Consider the following 20,322-nt stretch of genomic DNA (forward strand, 5'->3'; position numbering starts at 1 on the left):
AACATGCTTCTAACATAAAGGAAGCTATGAAAGACATTTGACCTTGATGGGACCTTGATCTTGTTTGGATTAATTCTATAATCTAACCAGATCATCTAAAAGATATAATTGATTCAACCAATTGTTCCTGAGATATCACGCCTTCATAAAATAATGAGAATCTTGTATGACCTGAACAACAACGTCACTTAGTGGAAAAGGAAGTGATGCTTGAGTTCATCACTAGTACCACTATTTTGTCTGAGTCTATAGCAAAACTGACTCCAGCCAAACCAAGACTTATTTACATCCAACGCACGTCTGAGTTCCTATCAGAGCACTTAATCATATGAGTAAGTCTTTAAAGATAAAAGAGCTCGTATTAATTATACTACTTTCGTGTTTCTTTTTGCTTTAGGTATTTTTGTTACAAAGATTCCAAAGAACCTGTTTGACAGATAATATAACATTACAGGAAGCGTCTGCAAGGCTAATGGAATGTGGCAGTTTTCACAAAAGTCCTGCATGTGTTTTGTCACAGTTTTGTCTTTTCATAAAAAGCATGCAATGCTTTTTTTATGCACTGAGCACGTGAGCAAGAAAAGCAAACATCGAGGACAATAAGACAGTGGAAAAGTCAAAGTACTTCCTCATGTCATTCACATAATATTTGGTAAAAATCAAAATGAAAATTGTATTAATTATTAAAATGTACAGTATATGTATAGTGCATAATTATAATGCGCTTTACATGCCATTCTCAAGCCTATAAGATTTAAAACCAAAAACAGAATTTTTTCATTCATTTTTTTCATCTTTTCTGAGCAGAAATTGTTAACTTGATCCTTGTTAATCCTCAAGTATGCAAGAAGATTATAGTGATGATGATGATGATGCCACTGTAGCCGATCATTTCAGAAGGTTGATATTTCTGAAATAAATCTCGCATTCATAGGGGAAAAAATAAATCCAGTCCAGTATAAAATGCTGACTAATGATGTGGCTCGTATAAAAGAGATAAAATAAAAAGTGCACTCGAATCGTGATGATCTTAAGTCTCTTCTCCTCCTCACCAAATGAGGATAAACTCTCAGTTACACAGGTTTCAGCTCCAGACAGAGGAGAAGATCTCCCATCTTCCAGACATCCGTATGTATCCAAGAGTAACACCTTTAAGCCCTTTACTTCCTTTCTGTCTCTATTGCTCTTTCTCTCATGCTCACACACACACACACACACACACACACACACACACCCTGTATTTCGTTTTCATTTTCTCTCAATGTTCTGTAAGATCAATATCTCATTAAAAGGCCAAAGCCAGGCCTAAAGATGATTTATTTCCGACAGACCGCTGTCAGACCTCTAAAGGAACACTAGCAAGATCTTGAGTCTCACTTCCCCTCGGAGGGACAGCTGCTCCGACTTACCCTCTCCACCCCTACACACACACAATTCTCCTGTATAATAAAGTTTTCTTCCTTCTCCATAACCCATTAAGCTAGACATTATATCATTATATGCAAAAGCGCTGCTGTATTCTCTATTTTGATTGGTCAGAAGGTGTTGATTAATTTTCTATCTATAGAATATAATATGCTTGTTTTAATACTTAGTCGTCTCTTTAGACACGATCGGCTAATCATATATTTAAAAAAATATATTGTATAATCGTTAATTAGTAGGGAGATTTTTATTTTTCAGTAGCGAGATTTTTATTTTTCATTTGTGGAAGAAGAGACCAGTGTCGTTGGTTTGTAACAGTTAGAGGTAATGCTGTAAGTTTAACTTTAAGGGGTTTATGTTTTGAGCTTTTTCAATAATATGATATGCTTCGTTTTTCTGTCTAACTAAGTTCAAGAGGCTCTAAATGCAATAACAGCTGGTAAATTAAAAAAGAGTTCATGTATTCATCAAACTAAAAGATATTAGGGTTTCTGATTATGTCATTAGCTTGTTTTTCATAATTCTATTCTTCAATCTGATCAGATTTCAGTCTGGTTATTAATAGGAGCTGCCTGACAGAATATCAGGTCCCCTGTTTCTCCTTTTTATCTCAAACAAAATCCTCTCAACTGCTTTACGAGGATCGTTAGACCTGCTCAGCATGTGTGGGCGTGTGTGCGTGAGAGTGTGTGTGTGTGTGTGTGTGTGTGTGTGTGTGTGTGTGTGTGTGTGTGTGTCCATGGCTTCAGCACACATCATTTTAAAACCAAGTGCACTATCCCTGTGTGATGCCATCTTTCTGCATGTCAGCTCTAAAGAGGTGGAGTCACACAAAGCCCATGTTACCCGACTCCATCACTGCCTTGCATGATGTGCTTTTATCTTTGAGTTTGTATGAATATATATAAATGATCATGAATGAATTTCAGTATGAAAATTCATTAGCCATTCAATCAGGACATACGTAATGAGAGTTAATGTAAATTTAGAGGGTTTGTTAGTGTTAGCTGAAGCATTTCCAATGGCTGAGCTGCATTTGTGGAAGAGGTTTGTGCTTGGGAAATTCTTTTTCAGCTGTTTAGTTGTCATTTTGTCAAATGTGAAAAGAAATACCCAAATACAAGCCCGAACTTCGATGTTCGAATAAAGCCTGCAGGGAATTTCCACACATCTGTGTGCTAAACTGGTGAAAGTCACACTCCAGCAGTGTGTTCTGTGTTCTCTCATCTCTCTCAACATTGATCTGTGAATCACACAGCTGCTGCTGCTGCACACTCGGGTAAAAACTAAGACCGATAAACAATAAGAAAATAAGAACTCAATGTACAGCGCATAGGCCTCGGTTTTAAAACATTTCCACGATCGAGTCATATGATCAGTGCTGATTTTCCAGCATTTTCAACAATAAGTAACGAAGATAGAAAGTAGAAAAGACAAGATCAGTGGTGGCACAGATGGTGATAATGATAATGATGAATGCGCAATGAACAACAAAAACATAGGATAAATAATAGAACTGTAGAGAAATAAGCAAATTGTCCTGAATAGTACAGTTCTATTGCTAAATATAATATAGCACCAAGGGATATGATTAAGTGACATCACTGAACATACATGTGAACTTTGAGTCAATCTGCATGACCAAAAATAAAATTATGTGACATTTTCAGGTTATGTATTGTAGCATCACAATGGCAACACCGTTTAAAATATCAAAAATTGCTATTTTAAATCATTGAGATCTTTTGTAGGAGGAGCATTAGAGTCTGTCAAACTGCAAAATGACTGACCTTCTGTCAGACGGAGGTAATGTAATGGAAGAGGTCCCAAAACGACCATGTTTTGTAAATGAAGGTGAAACTAGATGGTGTTCCAGGTACTAAGTTTCTAAACCGCATCTAAGTCCAGGCTTTTACCAGTTTGCTTTGAGGAGTAGCTTATTTTTTATAAATTAATTTCAAATTTGTGGAATGAGTCTACAGTGTCAGCATCATTGTAACCGTCATTAATAAAGCTGTAACTACAATTTTACAATTTTCAGGACAGAGATGTTTTTATGCTTTTGTTGTTACTTAGTAACAAGACACGATGTGTGTGTTTCTATTCAAGAAAGAGAAGAACAGGGCTGTGTAAAAGACTGTTTATAGCTGCTATAAGGTAAGTGAAAACAGGAATTAACTAGTTTCACAGACGTTCCAAGTTTGTTACTTTAAATAGATTCAATAATTTTTTTTCTATTTATGAATAAAGTATAAGAAAATGAAACACAGTGCCTTTGCTTCATTACAAAACATTGCAGGGTTTATTTTATTATAAAAGAGCCACACTGAGTTAGGGGTAGAACACACTCACCGGTATAGAAGCGAATCATGCAGCTGAGGTCTGAGTTTGCTGCTTCCTGCTGGACCCGCATAGGATCTTCATAGCCCATAGTGGTCAGATAATCGTACACCATCTGAAGAGGACGCTCAGATGGATCCAGCCTCCTAATGAGTCACAAAAAAGTTTGACCAAAAATCAAATGCACCTCATTTCCTCCTTGTGAGACGTCTGTGATACCTAACAAATGTACATAATCTTAACTTATTGATTTTTCAAGATACCTTCGTCAAATTGTGTATTTACTGTGTGCATTTTAATTTTATAGGAAGTGTTCAATTAATTCACAAAATATTCATTCATAAAGGGTGCCTAAGGAAGTTAAAGCAAGTAAAAGGCCTAAATGTTGAAGACTGTCTAAGGGTAGATGTAAAACTCCATCACATCAGTGGTCAAATGATTGGGCAGAAGTCTGTCTAGTGTGTCTTAGAGCAGATGTTAAAGTAAGTCTAGTGCAGATCTTGAAGTGTTTTTAGTGGTAGGTTTTAAAACCCGATGTATTGTTGTATTGTAGAAATCAGTTAAATTCTTCAGCTAAAGACGTTTCTAGAAGCACATTTCCTTCATGAAAGTAACCGGAACTACTTTTTATGGATTTGTTCCAGTGAAATTAAATAGAACTGCATTAAAAAGGTTTACTGTTGCACCAGAACTTCCCTGTTGTGTCATTGTGTTTATGTTTTATAGTCACATACTGTAAATGTTTACTGAGGTCAGACTGCCCTTAAACTACCATTATATATTATTTTGCATTGACTGCTCTTTGCTCTGTGGAAGCACATGTGTAGAAATTCAAAGCATACTCATGTGTACAAAAATCCTATTTATATCCCTCCACTTCTCCAGTATTTCTCTTTAAATTGTATGAGTTAAGGATAATCATTAGCTTTACTGAAATTCTCTAAACTCTTTAGTTTTGTGCCTTAAAGCACAAAAAATGATGTATAACATGTCCTGTATGCTGATTCTGATTTTCTGATCAGAACAGAGCTATGATTTTGCTGAGATTGTGATGTCACTAAATACATATGAAATCGTACATTAAAACATTTATCTACAGAACCTTTGTGTTAAACTATACAGCCAGATAGCTATCTTAGATGCTGGCTGTTTTGCTAACAAGCTAACATGATATACTGACAGGGTTTAGCTGCTGTGAGATATACATGACCATTAGAAAATGGCAACGTTCAAACAAAGCGGGTTCCCTAGTTTGCATATACATTCATATTCTTTACATTCATCCGTGGCATTTGAAATGAGGTTGAATGCATAGATATGCCCCTGAATTAAGCAGATTTTTTTCTTTTTTTTGTTGTTCAAGGTTTACCATGTGGAAACACAGACAAACACATACACATCCCTCAAATGTCCCTTGATATAAAGGGTCTCTCTGATCAACTCCTGAGGCACCTTCTGGGAAACTGCAGAATATGTGATTCCCGTCATAAACAGAAAGAGGGAAGTCTTGGGTGTGTCTGTGTTTGTGTCCATATATCTGCCTGTCTGACACACCTTATAAAGCAACACAGGTTGTCACGTAACACTCCTGTTCCTGAGGGTGCACAAATTTACACACATTCGGAAGCTGGAATGAAATTTTGCCATCATTTACCCAAACTGTGACAAAACCTATAAAAACGGCACAGTAATGACTCATGCTTTAAACAGCACTATAGTGAGGTGGGCGTGAGTGACGAAAACCGACTGCAGTACCTGCATCCTCACACACCAGACAAACATTCCACACAAAAGTGTCATACTAAATGTGTTCTTTTAATTCTTATAACTACGAACGTACCAATAATATATTTTTATTTCCTAAATGAGAAGCTTCACTATGAATCAATCAGGGGGTTTCTGATTCTGAATCTGTGTTGATGTTTCCTTGGTTTTGTTGAATGTTGAAGTTAACACGATTTGGTTTTAAATGAAGAGCATTAGCTACATCAGTTAGCTTGTATCGAGAAAGCTTATATGATCAGTGGTTTGGAAAGTAAGGTAACAATATGATGATACAACAGAATATGCAACAACATGATAAGACATGTTGTGATACCATGCAATTTATTAGCCTCTGATTGATATGTGAACAGATAAGTAGTTAGGAGGCTTGGGAGTGGGTGGAGTTGGAGTTGTGAATTGATGAAGTCACACAGAAAGGATTAGTTACAGCTTAGATTGTTCCAGAAGCATGTGGTACAGTACATTCACCAACAAGCCAAGATTTATACTGCTCAATTCTCTGTGTGTGTGTGTGTGTGTGTGTGTGTGTGTGTGTGTGTGTGTGTGTGTGTGTGTTACCGGATCAGGTCTCCGTGCAGCTGCAGGTAGAGGCCCTGGCCATGACGTTGAGCACACAGCTCCTCTGCTGTAGTGCTGGTGGAACAGAGTACCAGTCTGAGGTCGGGCTGGGTTGTGGACGAAGTTTGGGGTCCCGGGGTCACAACCTCGGTGGCTCCATATAGACATACACACCCACGCTGGGCATCGCCCTTTAGCCAGTCCCTCTCACGGGAGCCAAATCGTGTCTTCCTGCTCACACAGGCCCGGCTGCCGTTACGCTTCATGTTACGCTGAGACACAGGAGGAAAGACAGGGGTGAGACCACAAATGCGAGGAAATGTAAAATAATTATTTGGAAATATCTAATAAGAAGGTAAGCTAGAGGAAATTAAACAGATATTTTTTTTACAGCAAATCAGGGTATTTTCAACATCAGGGTGGGATGAATGAAACGGAGTTACTAGCAAGACAACCTGAAGCGTTCTGACCTAAAGTGTCTACTTGGTACCTCTGTGAAACAACTGTGAGTTTTCCCAAAGTTATAGCAACTACAAACCGTCTTTAGCCTTAGAAATCTAAGTTTTTGTTTTTGCTGTTGATTTTGTTTGCTTAATTATAAAACCTTTTTAATTAATTTTTTGTTTAGCTCAGGCATTCAAAATATTTACTTTCAATCAGAGCATTATCTTTTAAAATGCATAATGTATTTTCATTTTAGATATTGAGTTAAAGGAAAATACATCCATTACTAGCTTATTTCCAGAAAAATGGTAATTGTTGTTTTTATCTCAAAATATGACAAAAACACACACAGAATGTTTGTTCATTCCTGAAGTAAAATGCACATAACAAGTAAATAACTAAGTAAATACAAATATCAACTAGTGATCACATAAAGGAGCAACTTTTCACTCTTTTTTCCTCCAATTATTTTCCTCCAGTCAAATCCTCTGTATTGAAATCACTCCCACTTTCACTGACCATTATAAAGTGCTGACATTGGAGACTCCTTTAATAAACACTAAACAGAAAAATGACATGGCCACTGAACGAGTCCCTGTGAACGAGCTGGTGCTAAAGAAATAATAATAATGTCTTATAAAAATCACATTAGTGTATAAACCAGCAGCTTCACTACTGTCAGACAAAATCAGTCAAAACCTTCTGACCAATCACAATCCCGAATTCAATACAACCGACCATCTTAGTAACATAAAACAGACGAGTGACTACAAGTTCTGAATTCTGGGTCATGACAGGTCCCTTCACCCGCATTAGTACCAGCAGCTCTTGCTTTTCTTGCTGCAGAGACGTAAATATTTACACAGAGCACAAACGCTGAGACGAGAGGCACGAGTCACGCCTGATTCAGACACAGGAGGCCGGTGTGAGGTCATTACTCAGCCTGATGAAATCAAACTCCCACTGAGGTGAGCATTTTTTCCCCTTCAGTACCCACCAAACAACACTAAAAATTTCCTATAGCCACACTAACAGACACACACCACACAGACACACACAAACATAAAGCTCTATCAAGTAAAGCTGTATCATATCTGACTCACAGTCAATAGTCATCACCTAATATACTGTGTGTGTGTGTGTGTGTGTGTGTGTGTGTGTGTGTGTGTGTGTGTGTGTGTGTGTGTGTGTGTATTATGTGTTCGTATGTATGTACATACATACATACATACAGTACCAGTCAAAAGTTTGAACACACCTTTTTCCTCTGGGTTTTTATTTTTTTATTTTTTGGGTTTGTTTTTTAACAATGTACCTTAAATCTGAAGACTTCTAAACTATGTAAGAACACCTATGGAATTATGTATGGGACAATCTTAAAGGAGTTTCCAGTGGTGTTGGGTACTTGTTGGCTGCTTTTCCTACACTCTCCCGTTCAACTCATCCCAAACCGGACACATGAACTAGAGGTGTGTCTGGGGTCATTGTCCTGTTGGAAAACAAATCATGCTCCACTAAATGCAAACCAGATGGGATGGCATGTCGTTGCAAAATGCTGTGGTAGCCATGCTGGTTAAGTGTGCCCTCAATTTTGACTAAAATCACCAACAGTGTCACCAGCAAAGCACCTCGACATCATCACACCTTTTCCTCCATGCTTCACAGTGGGAACCACACATTCAGTAACCATCCATTTACCCTCTCTACATCTAACAAAGACATGGTAGGTAGAACCAAAAATCTGAATTTTGATCTCCAGAAGACCAAAGGACAGTTTTCCACTGATCCAATGTCCATTCCTGGTGTTTCTTGGACCAAGCAAGCCTTTTCTGTTATTCTTCTGAAGTACTGAATTCATGCATGCCTGAATCACGCAGTCTGCTTTTAACAGTGGATGTTAAAAATGTCTGCTACTTGAGTCTAAGAAGAATTTATGTCAATATGCAGTTTTCTGAGGCTGGTAAAATTCTAATACTTTTATCCTCTGCAGCAGAGGTAGCTCTTGGTCTTCCTTTTCTGGGACAGTCCTCATGAGAGCATAGTAAAATAGATTTGGTGACAATTTAAATACATTTAAATTTCTTTTGATTTTTTGGATTGACTGACTTTTATTTCTTAAAGTAAAGGACTTAAAAACCTTAAAGGACTGTTCTATTAACCTAATGTGTTTCTTGCCATAATATGGATTTGTACAGTAGTTGTAGTAGCACTAATAGGGCTATTGACTCTCCATTCAGCCTTTCCTCTGCACAAGCACAATAAGAAGGCAAAAAGCTGCCAAGCTTCAAAGCTAAATGTAGCTACTTGGGACAATCTAAAATATAAAACATTCTATGTTGTTTAACATGTTTTTGTTTAGTATATAATTCCATATTTGTTATGTTGTTTGGGTGTCTTCACTTGTAATGTTGAAAATAAAAAAAAAAGAATGAAAAACACTGAAGGACAAGGTGTTTTAAAACTGATTGATACTATATACATTGGTACTGTATACATATTATTATTATTATTATTATTATTATTAAAAACTTGATAATAATGATGATGATGATAATAGTAACAACAACAACAACAACAATAATAATAATAATAATAATAATAATAATAATAATAATAATAATGTACATTTCAGAGACATGGCCAGTTAATCTTTATTAGGCTCCAACATATATATGATACTTAACATCTGTCACAATACTTTGCCCAGCAGAGTTTTGCTTCAGTAATTAAAGAGAATTTGTGAAATGAATTTGAAAATCAATATGTTTAGAGATTTGACTACACATTTACAAGTAAAAGAGAAATGAAACTGCGAGGAATAAAATGACACTGTGTGCCATTATAAAAGCGCTGACACCTGCTGACATCATATCGATTGAGATCATATAATCATATTGTATCATATATCGACCAGTTTAACAATATCATCAAACTTCATGAGTCATGTTCAGGACTTGATTATTTTAAACATCTTTATTGTGTCATAATAATAATAATAATAATAATAATAATAATAATAATAATAATAATAATGTTTTTCTATTCACTGTGATTTGTGTATCAATGCACTGATTAGATTTTTGCAGAATAAAGTTTGATGTCTAATGAAAAATCATCATCTAGTGGGTGCAATTCTTTGAAAAATATGGTGTGATCTTTTTTTGCTAACAAATAGGAATATTAATGGGGCTATAATACTGTTCCAAAACAAGAATGAATATTATAAAAAATATTTTATCAGAGCTACAAGAATGAATTAGACAAATACTTTTACAAATGTAGAATATACATGTAAAAGAAACAAATGTGAATATATTGCTTGTAAGGATTAATTATATGAAAATATTATACACATTTGAATAGTATTCTAAAAAAAAACAGGCATCTGATAGCGTTTAATGGCAACAATAATTAATCTTTTTCTCTTTTAAAGTCATTTAGGTGTTCTTGCCCATCTTCTGTCCTGCAGGTATTAGAGGTGTGTCCAGGTTTAACCATAGGGTGGCAGTTAGGATGGGCAAAGACACACTGAATAGTGGCCACCAGCAAATCCCAGCAACCAATCATTTTTCCCAGAAATGCTGGGTGCTGATCAGTGAGATTTACCCCTTAATGTGCATTCTTGGCCACTATTCTCCCTGCAGGTTCTAGAATCATGTTATTTTTACCTATAGAGTAGCAATTAGGGTGGGCATAGACACAGAAAGAGGCTTAGACCACTTCAATTCCTAACAAGTTTTCTTTTTCTTAGTCAAACCAAGGTGGTGGTGTGTGGGATTTCAAGTGACCACCCCGATATAGGTGCGTGTTCTCACCAACCCTTATCTCCCTCAGGTCTAATCTGATCCATCACATGCAGGATGGCACTCAATGCAACACCATGCAACAATGCAACAATCTTTATTTAAACCTATCACTAATGGTGAATTAGGGTGAAGGCCTGAATGATGATGTCAGCTCTCTGGTGGGTTTTGAGGCTTTAGAGAAGAGCTAACAGGTTAAAGGAATAATAAGTTTAATCAATAAAGATCCTTATTAAAACCTCGCACAGAAAAAAAAAAAAAAACAGGTGTAAATGTATGTCTGATTGATGTGATCAATAGAAATATGAATGCCATGGTTTATGAGTAGGATCCAGAATTAAGTCTTGATCAGAGGATGATGACAAAATGATAGAAATGGTCGTGCTATAGACTAAAAGAACAGGCAGAATAGGGACCGAGCCCTACCTTTAAAACCCGGATCCCTGCAGCAGTCGCATTCGCAGAAGAAACCGAAGAAGAAGAAGAAGCAGGAGCAGCAGCGGCGCTTCCTCCTCCTTCAACACCACCTCCTCCGCCTCCTCCTCGGCTCGACACGCGTATCGACGCCGCTTCTCGGAGCCCCGGGCTCGGCCACGTCCCCGAGCCGCTCCCGCTCCGCCCCTCCTCCGCACCGGCGCTGCTCTTTCGCTCGGCGCTTTTCTCCTCGTCCTTCATGTCGTCTCGCCCTACACGCTGCGTGGCGTCTCGGCCGCAGAAATCCCACACGCAACGTCGCCTGCTGAATTCCGACACAGGAGGCGGCGGAAAAACCCCATCCCGACTCGGTGAGACGCCATAATGTGCACTGAGAATCTCTCTCTCTCTCTCTCTCTCTCGCACTTTCTCTCTCTGCTGTCAGATCTCACGATGAATAAACATAAGGGGCGGGGCCAGTCTGTTTTCTATTATTAATATTCATAAGCCATCCGACCTCCGTCTATCTGATGCACTCTTTCCATTTTTTTTCTTTCTTGTATCTAAAAACGCCCAAATGTGTCCCAAAATGTTTCAGGTTCGGATTACACCAGTCACTCCTTAAAAAGATGACTGAAGAGATTGTCTGGTTAAACTGGCACCTGGCACCAGGTGGTGAAATATATTGGGCAGCAAATGAACATTGTTTTCGATGTCGATATTTTGGAGGCAGGAAAACATGGGTACGCGTAATATACGAATTTAAAGAAGGGTCAAATGTTATGGGTGAAGGTTTGGGATCTGTAACTATTACACCCATTTTTGTTTATTAAAGCATTTTGTTAATAGGTTTTCTCAAGTGAAATGTCAGATCTGTAGGGATCATGTTTAAAGAGTGTTTTGGTGAACTGGGATGTTTGGATGCTGTTGTCTCAAGTTTGTTGGTGGTGGTGAGATGAGCTCCCTCATGTTTATGTTATCTTCTGGCTTTCCCTTTTAATTATGCTGTCATAGCTAGTCTTGCCAGAGTCCTTACTTGATCCCTAATCATATAATTAATGAATCATAAGTTAACATTGTTATTCCTTGTAATCAAAAATACGAATCTCTCTCTCTCACATACACATGCTCTCGTTCTCTCTCTCTCTCTCTTTCTCTCTCTCTTTCTCTCTCTTTCTGTGCCTGAATTTTCCACTGACCACTTGCATAAAAACAGTCCAAGATCCATGAGGTTAATGTGGAAGATTAAACTCAAGAAACATGAGAATGAATTTAGACTTTAATTAATATAAACAGTCTGTTACAATGATTGAGGGCTACAGTTTTGCATGGAAGTGCTTATCAGTAATCAGTTAATACCTTTGACAATGATGGAACAAATGGACATTCTGTTACCCAGATTAGGATGGGTTCCCATCTGAGCCTGGTTCCTCTCAAGGTTTTTTCCTCACACGACCTCAGGGAGTTTTTTTCATGCCACTGTTACCACCACCTTGCTCATTAGGGATAAACTTCAATAATAAAACATGTGATGTTTTTCAGCACCCCATTCTATTTGGTTCGATCTTTTTGCTGTTATTATAATGTAGCCCATAGATTACCAAACTTGCCTACCGGGTGATTGGTGCAGGGGCACAGGAACTCAAGGTCTCTACGTAAAATCATTCTTATTAAAAAACAGAGTCAAAGAGAAACCGAAGATGTAGCCCACACTAGAACTCTGTAATAACTTATTAATGAATTCTGTATTGATGCCATCAAAGGCTCTAAAAGGCATCTACAAAATAAATCCATCTGGATGCCCTGCTTCTGGATGGTGTTCTCATTAACTATTGCTGAGGATGGCTCCACAATGGCAGCCTAAAGACCCTTAAGATAACTTAAGACTACAATTACCATGAACAGTTATGCAGTCAAGTCCCCAGCAGTGAACAGTTGATTACTTCAGCAGATTTGACTTAATGCATGAAAACCTGGTATCACCTAAATAAGGATGGGTTCCATTTGAAGTCTGGTTTCTCTCATGGTTTCTTCCTAATTTTGTCTCAGGGAGTTTTTTCCTCATTACCTCTTCGCCTCTGGCTTCTTTGTTAGGCATACACTTATAGATATACATTACGTAATTAAAAGTTTAGATTCTCAGTCTATTTATTTCTGTAAAGCTGCTTTTGTCAAAATCTTCATTGTTTAGTGCTATACAAATACAATCAAATTGAACTGAAAATATCTAATTCAAAGACCCTGCAAGTTTTGATCCACACTGATTTCTCTGGGGCTTCCTAACTCATATATAACAGTGTGGGTTTTTTTTCAACCAGACCAGAATTAAGCTGCAGTGTCACTTGACCAGCATTGTGGGCTGTTAGAGATGCTGAGAGTGCTGTCCTGCTCAAGCGCTTTTAGCTGAAATATATTCTCCAAGTTGCATAACCTGCATTCTACTTTTTGTGATATGTCTTTTGGCTCCTTTAAATATGTAAGACCAGGCCTCATCTGGACTAATTAGAATTATTTTAATCACGCATGCTTCTTGCAAAAGTTTACCTCAAGAATTGCAGATATAATATTGTTTTATTACCATGTAAATATCTTAATCTTTCACCATTTAATGCGTAATGTTTTTTTAAGGAGGTTTTAAAGAAAATATTAAATGTTCTAATGTCCACCCGTTCATCACTCAAGAACAACGTTATCCTGATTTCTGTAGCTCTTTTAACTGTTTATAACTGCATGTCTTTATCTAAATCTTGTCATTGTCCAGACTCCCATGAATGCATTAACATTTATTATTATTATTATTATTATTATTATTATTATTATTATTATTATTATTATTATTATTATTATTATTGAATGTGTTTTTTATCCAAAAATATTTAATAATTTTTATTTGTTTTATAAGGCAAGGCAAGTTTATTTGTATAGCAAAGTTCATACACAGAGGTCATTCAAAGTGCTTTACATAGAAATGAGAAAAAAAAAAGTATATAAGAGAAAAAATTTAAATACAATTTTATATATATATATATATATATATTTTTGTTTGTTTGTTTGTTTGTTTGTTTTTGTTTGTTTTATATATATATATATATATATATATATATATATATATATATATATATATATATATATATATATACACACAGTACATAAGAATTTAAAATTAAATAAATGTGAGTTAATAAAAACAGTTTAAAATATGTTAAAAAAATAAAACAGGAGTAAAAGTGATTTGAATTTAAAATTGCAGTCAATGTGAAGCAGTACTCATTCAGTAAATGCAGAGTTAAACAGATGTGTTTTTAATCTAAATTTAAAAGATTAAAAAGTGGAAGCTGATTCCAGCTACAGGTGGCATAATAGCTAAATGCTGATGCACCTCGTTTTGAATGAACCCTTGGTATTTCTAACTGACCTGATCCTGATGATCTGAGTAATCTGTTTATATTCAGTTAGCATATCGGTCATGTATTTCGGTCCTAAGCCATGAAGTGATTTATAAATGAGTAACAATACTTTAAAATCTATTCTAAATGTAACAGGAAGCCAGTATAAGGACCTGAGCAGTGGAGTGATGTGCTCAGATTTTTTGGTTCTGGTCAGAATTCTTGCAGCAGCTTTCTGTATGAGCTGCAAATGTCTAATGGTATTTTTGGGGATCCCAGTAAGGAGTCCATTGCAATAGTCCACCCTGCTGGTGATGAAAGCATGAACAAGTTTTTCTCTGTCTGTCTTGAGACAAAACATCTAATTCTGGCAATATTTTTGAGATGGTAGTAAGCTGATTTGCTAATTGCTTTTACATGACTACTGAAATTAAGGTCAGAATCTAAAATTACCCCAAGATTTCTAACTTTATTTTGTGTCTTTAGACCCCTAGAGTCAAGGTATGTGTTAACCTTGAGAGTTTCATTTTTATTTCCAAATACAATGACTTCAGTTTTGTCTTTGTTTAACTGGAGGAAGTTTTGATGCATCCAACTGTTAATTTCATCAATGCACTTACATAGAGAGTCAATGGGGCTGTAGTCATTAGGTGACAGGGCTAAGTATATCTGGGTGTCATCTGCATAGCTGTGGTAAGCAATTTGGTTCTTTTTCATTATTTGACCAAGTGGAAGCATATACAAATTAAACAGAAGCGGTGCAAGAATTGAGCCTTGTGGGACTCCACATGTCATGGATGTCCACTCAGAATTATGGTTACCTATTTTCACATAGTAGCCTCTCCCTTTTAAGTATGATTTAAACCATTTTAGGACCATTCCAGAGAGCCCTACCCAGTTTTCCAGTCTATGTAAGAGTATGGTGTGATCTACCGTGTCAAAGGCAGCACTAAGATCTAGTAGCACCAGCAGTGCTATTTTACCTGAATTAGAGTTGAAACGAAATATCATTTATTATCTTTATGAGCATCGTCTCTGTGCTGTGGTGCTGACGGAAACCAGATTGAAAATTGTCCAAATAGCAATTTGAGCTTAAGAATTTGTTTAGCTAATTAAAAACAACCTTTTCAATAATCTTGCCAATAAAAGGAAGATTTGAGATTGGTCTGTAGTTGCTAAGTGTGGTTTTGTCTAGGTTACTCTTTTTTAGAAGAGGCTTATCAACTGCTGTTTTTAGCGATTCTGGAAAAGTGCCTGTGATCAGAGAGGTATTTATTATTTTTACAAGATCAGTTTCTAAACAGTTAAGTACCTTTTTGAGAAAGGATGTGGGGAGCTTATCAAAGCTGCAAGTTGATGCTTTAAGATGTTGTACTGGTTCTTCCAAGTCCATGTCAAATTCTGGGAGAATGACTAATTTCTGAGGTTGTTGTAATGATATCTGACTGACCACAGTACAATTTGAGGCCGTATTGATCGCCATTCTGATATTACTGATCTTCTCAGAGAAAAAGGTTGCAAACTCATTGCATTTGTTGTCAGAGAGCATTTCACTAGAAAAATTGATTTGGGGGGTTTGTTAGTCTCTCTCTGTTGTTGTTTATAATAATTTAGAAGAAGGTCTGTCTAGCTCTGCCTAGTTCTACATTAAAAGCCAGAAGACTGTCCTTATAGATGCTATAATGTACTTCAAGTTTTGTTTTCCGCCACATACGTTCGGCTTTTCTGCATGTTCTTTTCATGCTCTGTACTGCTGTTGTGTTTCTCCAAGGTGCTTTACGTCTGCCAGTGATCATCCTGACCTTTACTGGAGCTTTACTATCAATAGTATCTTTACTTTTAAGGTAAAACTTTCAAGAAGAACATCAACAGAGTCTGCTGATATGTTTGGCAACATTGATATAGCATTTATAAATACCTCACTGGTGTTTTCATTTATGAACCTTTTTTTTAATATAAAAATTTAATAACAATTTTATTTCATGAATACAAATAAACAAACAAGAATTAATATAACATTAATTTAATAATCTAGATATGCTGTTGTATGCATGAAAAGGTTAAGAGAGGGAAGCTGGTGTGTGCTGGACCTATTTCTGCTCACTATTTTGAGCGGTTCGGTGCCAGATTTAGCCTGTTTTGATTTGGGCTGTATCTTTTACAATCATGCTTGCCAACGAAATACAATATTTTGTATAAAAGAAACTCTTAAAGTAAGTCCCTGCCCTATCTTTTTATTTTGCTTACAGAATTATTATGCTGAATTTTTATGGGGTTATTTTGCTATAAGAGTATAGAGTTGTTTCATCACTTCAGTGAAATTGTCCATTGCCTTGAAATGATCACAGGCAACCATGACGTTATATTATTTTGTATATATCCTTTTTGTGCATGTATTAGGAGGCTCACTGTCGCCTATTAAGCTGAAAAATGAGACAATGTTACTGATCAGTTATACATAAAAACAGTCAATTTTCAAAATTGCAAAATTCAATAATATAAACTTTAATTACACTTAATTACATTAAACAGTGGTGAGAAACTGACAGTTTCTCCCCAGTACAAAAATGTGTATTATATTAGTACATTATACAGTTCTGTTCATAAGTATTTGGACAATAATAGAATTGTATAATGTTGCCACAGTTTCAATGCAAGGGGTTTAACAAAGCATTAACCGTTTAGGAATTACAGCTATTTATTGATACAGTCCCTCCATTTCCACAGACTCAGGTTTATGGGCCATACGTGGCCTGTTTTCTTTATTTCATATCAAATCATATAGAAGATTTCAATGTCTACTTTAATGTTTACAAAACAACACAAACTGGTTTATGTTGTCATTCTTTCAGTTATGTTGTAATGGTATTACATAATTTCTTGACTTCCTGCAGTCTCCATTATTCACCACCAGAGGGAAGCACTGTAGTGATTTATTCTCTATCTGTTTTGTTGTTAGATAAACACCTACTGTAGAATGTGTAACATGAAGATAATTTAATCAGTAATGGCAAAAAAATGTGGTACTAAAAATGTTAAATATTATTGTAATAATAGCCGAATAAATAAAAATATTACTACTATTAATAATAACAATACAAGTACAATATTAACAACAAAAAATAAAACAACAAAAAACCTAGCAGTCGAGTGTGGAGGACCCTAATAATTTACCCTAATAACAATCACTAATATTGGCACCCTTGGAAAATTTAAACAAAAAAAAGACTAAAAATGTGTTCTTACTGTTTTTTTTTTATGTGTTATCCATGTACATTTTTAGTCAATACTTTGTGTGACCTTCTATTGCAAAGATAACTGCTTTGGGTTTCCTTTTGTAGAAGACATGGAAAGAGATCTAAAGTCAGTCCTCCACAATGAATCTCTCCAGATCCTTTAACTTCTATGCTGATAGATTCTCCTCTCCAGTTCAACCTCACAGGTTTTCTATGGGGTTTAATTGACTTTACCCTGATGGCCAGTAAACCATTTTTGTAAACCATTTTCTTATATGTTAAAATATAAAAATATGAAAAATTGTCCTGCTGGAAGATCCATCCACAGACCACTTCAAGCTTTCTAATAGAGACAGTCAGGTGTTCATTTAATATCTGTTGATAAAGAAGTAGATGCCGAACTCGCAAACATCCTGAACCATCTAGAGACGTACCAGTGCCAATTGAATCCCACTACATGTGTGGAGTTTTGACATTGGACCTTCTGGAGTGTTTAAAGGCTCTGGCATGGAGAAGCTGTTGCTGGATCTGTGATGATCACAAATGTTGAGCTCAGTAGCTCCTACTTTTATACCAAAGACTGTAGAAAGAACATTTACTTATAATCTTATACTCCAGTGCTCATGTTAGTTCTCTCTCTCCAGTGTTTTGTATTGTTGAAAGATTTATGATCAAACTCTTGATGTCACCCAAATGAGGATGGTTCCCCTTTTGAGTCTGGTTCCTCTCAAGGTTTCTTCCTCATAACATCTAAGGAAGTTGCCACAGTCGCCACGGCTGCTCATCAGGGATAAATGCACATCATTCACCTTGACTGTTGATTTCTGTAAGGCTGCTTTGAGACAATGTCTGTTGTGAAAAGCGCTATAGAAATAAACTTGACTTGATATTTGTCAAAATAGCAAATAGAAAAATCTGATTAAAAAAATAAGTGATTGGTAAAATTGTAATTATTTCATCAATAATACTGAAATTAAATTACTACTATTACTAATATAATCATTTTAAAGGTAGATTTAGTAGTAGTAAATATAAATAACAATAAGATCATGGGTTTGAACCCCATTATTGCCATATATTTTATATTTTACTCAAGTCATACTGGAGTTGGTGAGTTATAACTTGTAATGGAGTTAGTTTTGCAGTAAGGTATCAATACTTTTTTACACAAGTGGGTTTGTTCGGAAGTCGGTTTACACCACAGGGTGTGGTGAAGTTGGTTCCAATTAGTCGCAGTCTTGACAGAAATACATGGTGTTAAAGTACGCAAAGGAAGCTATGTTGGTTCATTGGTTACAGTGACTGCTTTCAAAGTACTGGACTGTTAGCTCAGGAGTTAAGTTTTTGGGTTACTCATTAGAAGGTCATAGGTTCAAACCCCTGTGTTGCCATATTATTTTTTATTTTACTCAAGTCCTACTAGAATTGGTTACTTAAAACTTGTAATAAAGTACGTTTTGCAATAAGTTATCAATACTTTTTTTTTTTAACACAAGTAGGTTTGTTCTGAAGTCTGTACACCACAGGGTGTGGTGAAGTTGGTTCCTTTTAGTCACCGTCCAGACAGAATTAAATGATGTTGAAGTATTCAAAGGAAGCCATGCTGGTTCATTATGTACAGTGACTGTTTGTAAAGTAGTGGACTGTTAGTTCACTGGTTAATATGTTGGGTTACTGATCAGAAGGTCATGTGTTCAAACCCCACTATAGCCATATTTTCTATATATTCCTCATTTTACTCATCATACTGGAATTGGTGACTTATAACTTGTAATAAAGTTAGTTGTGCAGTATGATATCAATACTTTTCACACAATGAGATTTGTTCAGAAGTCATTACACCAAAGGGTGTGGTGAAGTCGGTTCCAATTTGTCACAGTCCAGACAGAATTACATGGTGTTGAAGTACGCAATGGAAGCCATGTTGGTTCATTAGGTACAGGGACTGCTCAGAAAGTAGTGGACTGGTAGCTCAGTGGTTAAGGTGTTGGATCGCTGATCAGCAGGTTATGGGTTCAAACGAGTTAGTAATGGAGTAAGTTTTGCAGTAAGGTATCAATACTTTTTTTTTTACACAAGTAGGTTTGTTCGAAAGTCTTTACACCACAGGGTGTGGTGAAGTTGGTTCCAATTAGCCGCAGTCCAGACAGAATAACATGGTTTTGAAGTATGGCAAGGAAGCCATGTTGGTTCATTAGGTACAGTGACTGCATTCTCAGAGCTGTAGTGCTAGGTCAGTAGTTAAGGTGTTGGGGTACTAATCAGAAGGTTGTGTGTTCAATCCCCTATATTGCCATATACTCTATATTTTACTCAAGTCATACTGGACTTGGTTACTTATAATGTGTAATGGAGTAAGTTTTGCAGTAAGATATCAATAAATTTCACACAAGTAGGATTGTCAGGAAGTCTTTACACCACAGGTTTTAGTGAAGTTGTTTCCAATTAGCCGCAGTCCAGACAGGATTACACGGGTTTGAAGTATGGAACGAAAGCCATGCTGGTGCATTAGGTACAGTGACTGATCGCTCATGGGTGGCGCGTTAGCTCAGTGGTTAATGCGTTGGGTTACTGATCAGATGGTCATGGGTTCAAGCCCCTCTATCACCCTATGTTCTATATTTTACTCAAGCCATACTGGAATTGGTGCCTTTAACCTTCTAATAGAGTAGATTTTGCAGTATCACTACTTATACAACAAAGGATGTGGTGAAGTTGGTTCCAATTAGCTAATTAGGGGTGGAGTGCTAGCTCATTGTTCAAGGTGTTGGATTACTAATTAGAAGGTTGTTGGTTCAAATAAAATAAGATAAAAAATAAAATACAAATTGTAAGTATATTGTATCCAAGCAACTAAAAAGTTCTAAAAAAAAAAAAAAAAAAAAAAAAAAAAAGAAAATTGGCATTTTGATCAGTTTGTAAGTTGTGTGT

General features: G+C 36.3%; 1 protein-coding gene across 1 annotated transcript in view; it reads right to left on the reverse strand.

Annotated features, from left to right (window-relative positions):
• The window catches only part of phlpp2 (PH domain and leucine rich repeat protein phosphatase 2), a 41,341-nt gene extending 30,141 nt beyond the window's left edge, over positions 1-11,200 (reverse strand). The window contains exons 1-3 of the mRNA XM_046857839.1: positions 10,782-11,200; positions 6,109-6,380; positions 3,778-3,911 (exon numbers count right to left, since the gene is read on the reverse strand). Coding sequence (XP_046713795.1) covers positions 3,778-3,911; positions 6,109-6,380; positions 10,782-11,030 — 655 coding nt within the window. The 5' untranslated portion in view covers positions 11,031-11,200. The remainder of the gene's footprint in view (positions 1-3,777; positions 3,912-6,108; positions 6,381-10,781) is intronic.
• Positions 11,201-20,322: the final 9,122 nt, after the last annotated feature.

The sequence above is a fragment of the Silurus meridionalis genome, chromosome 9 (assembly GCF_014805685.1).
Source record: "Silurus meridionalis isolate SWU-2019-XX chromosome 9, ASM1480568v1, whole genome shotgun sequence".
Classification (NCBI taxonomy): Eukaryota; Metazoa; Chordata; class Actinopteri; order Siluriformes; family Siluridae; genus Silurus; species Silurus meridionalis.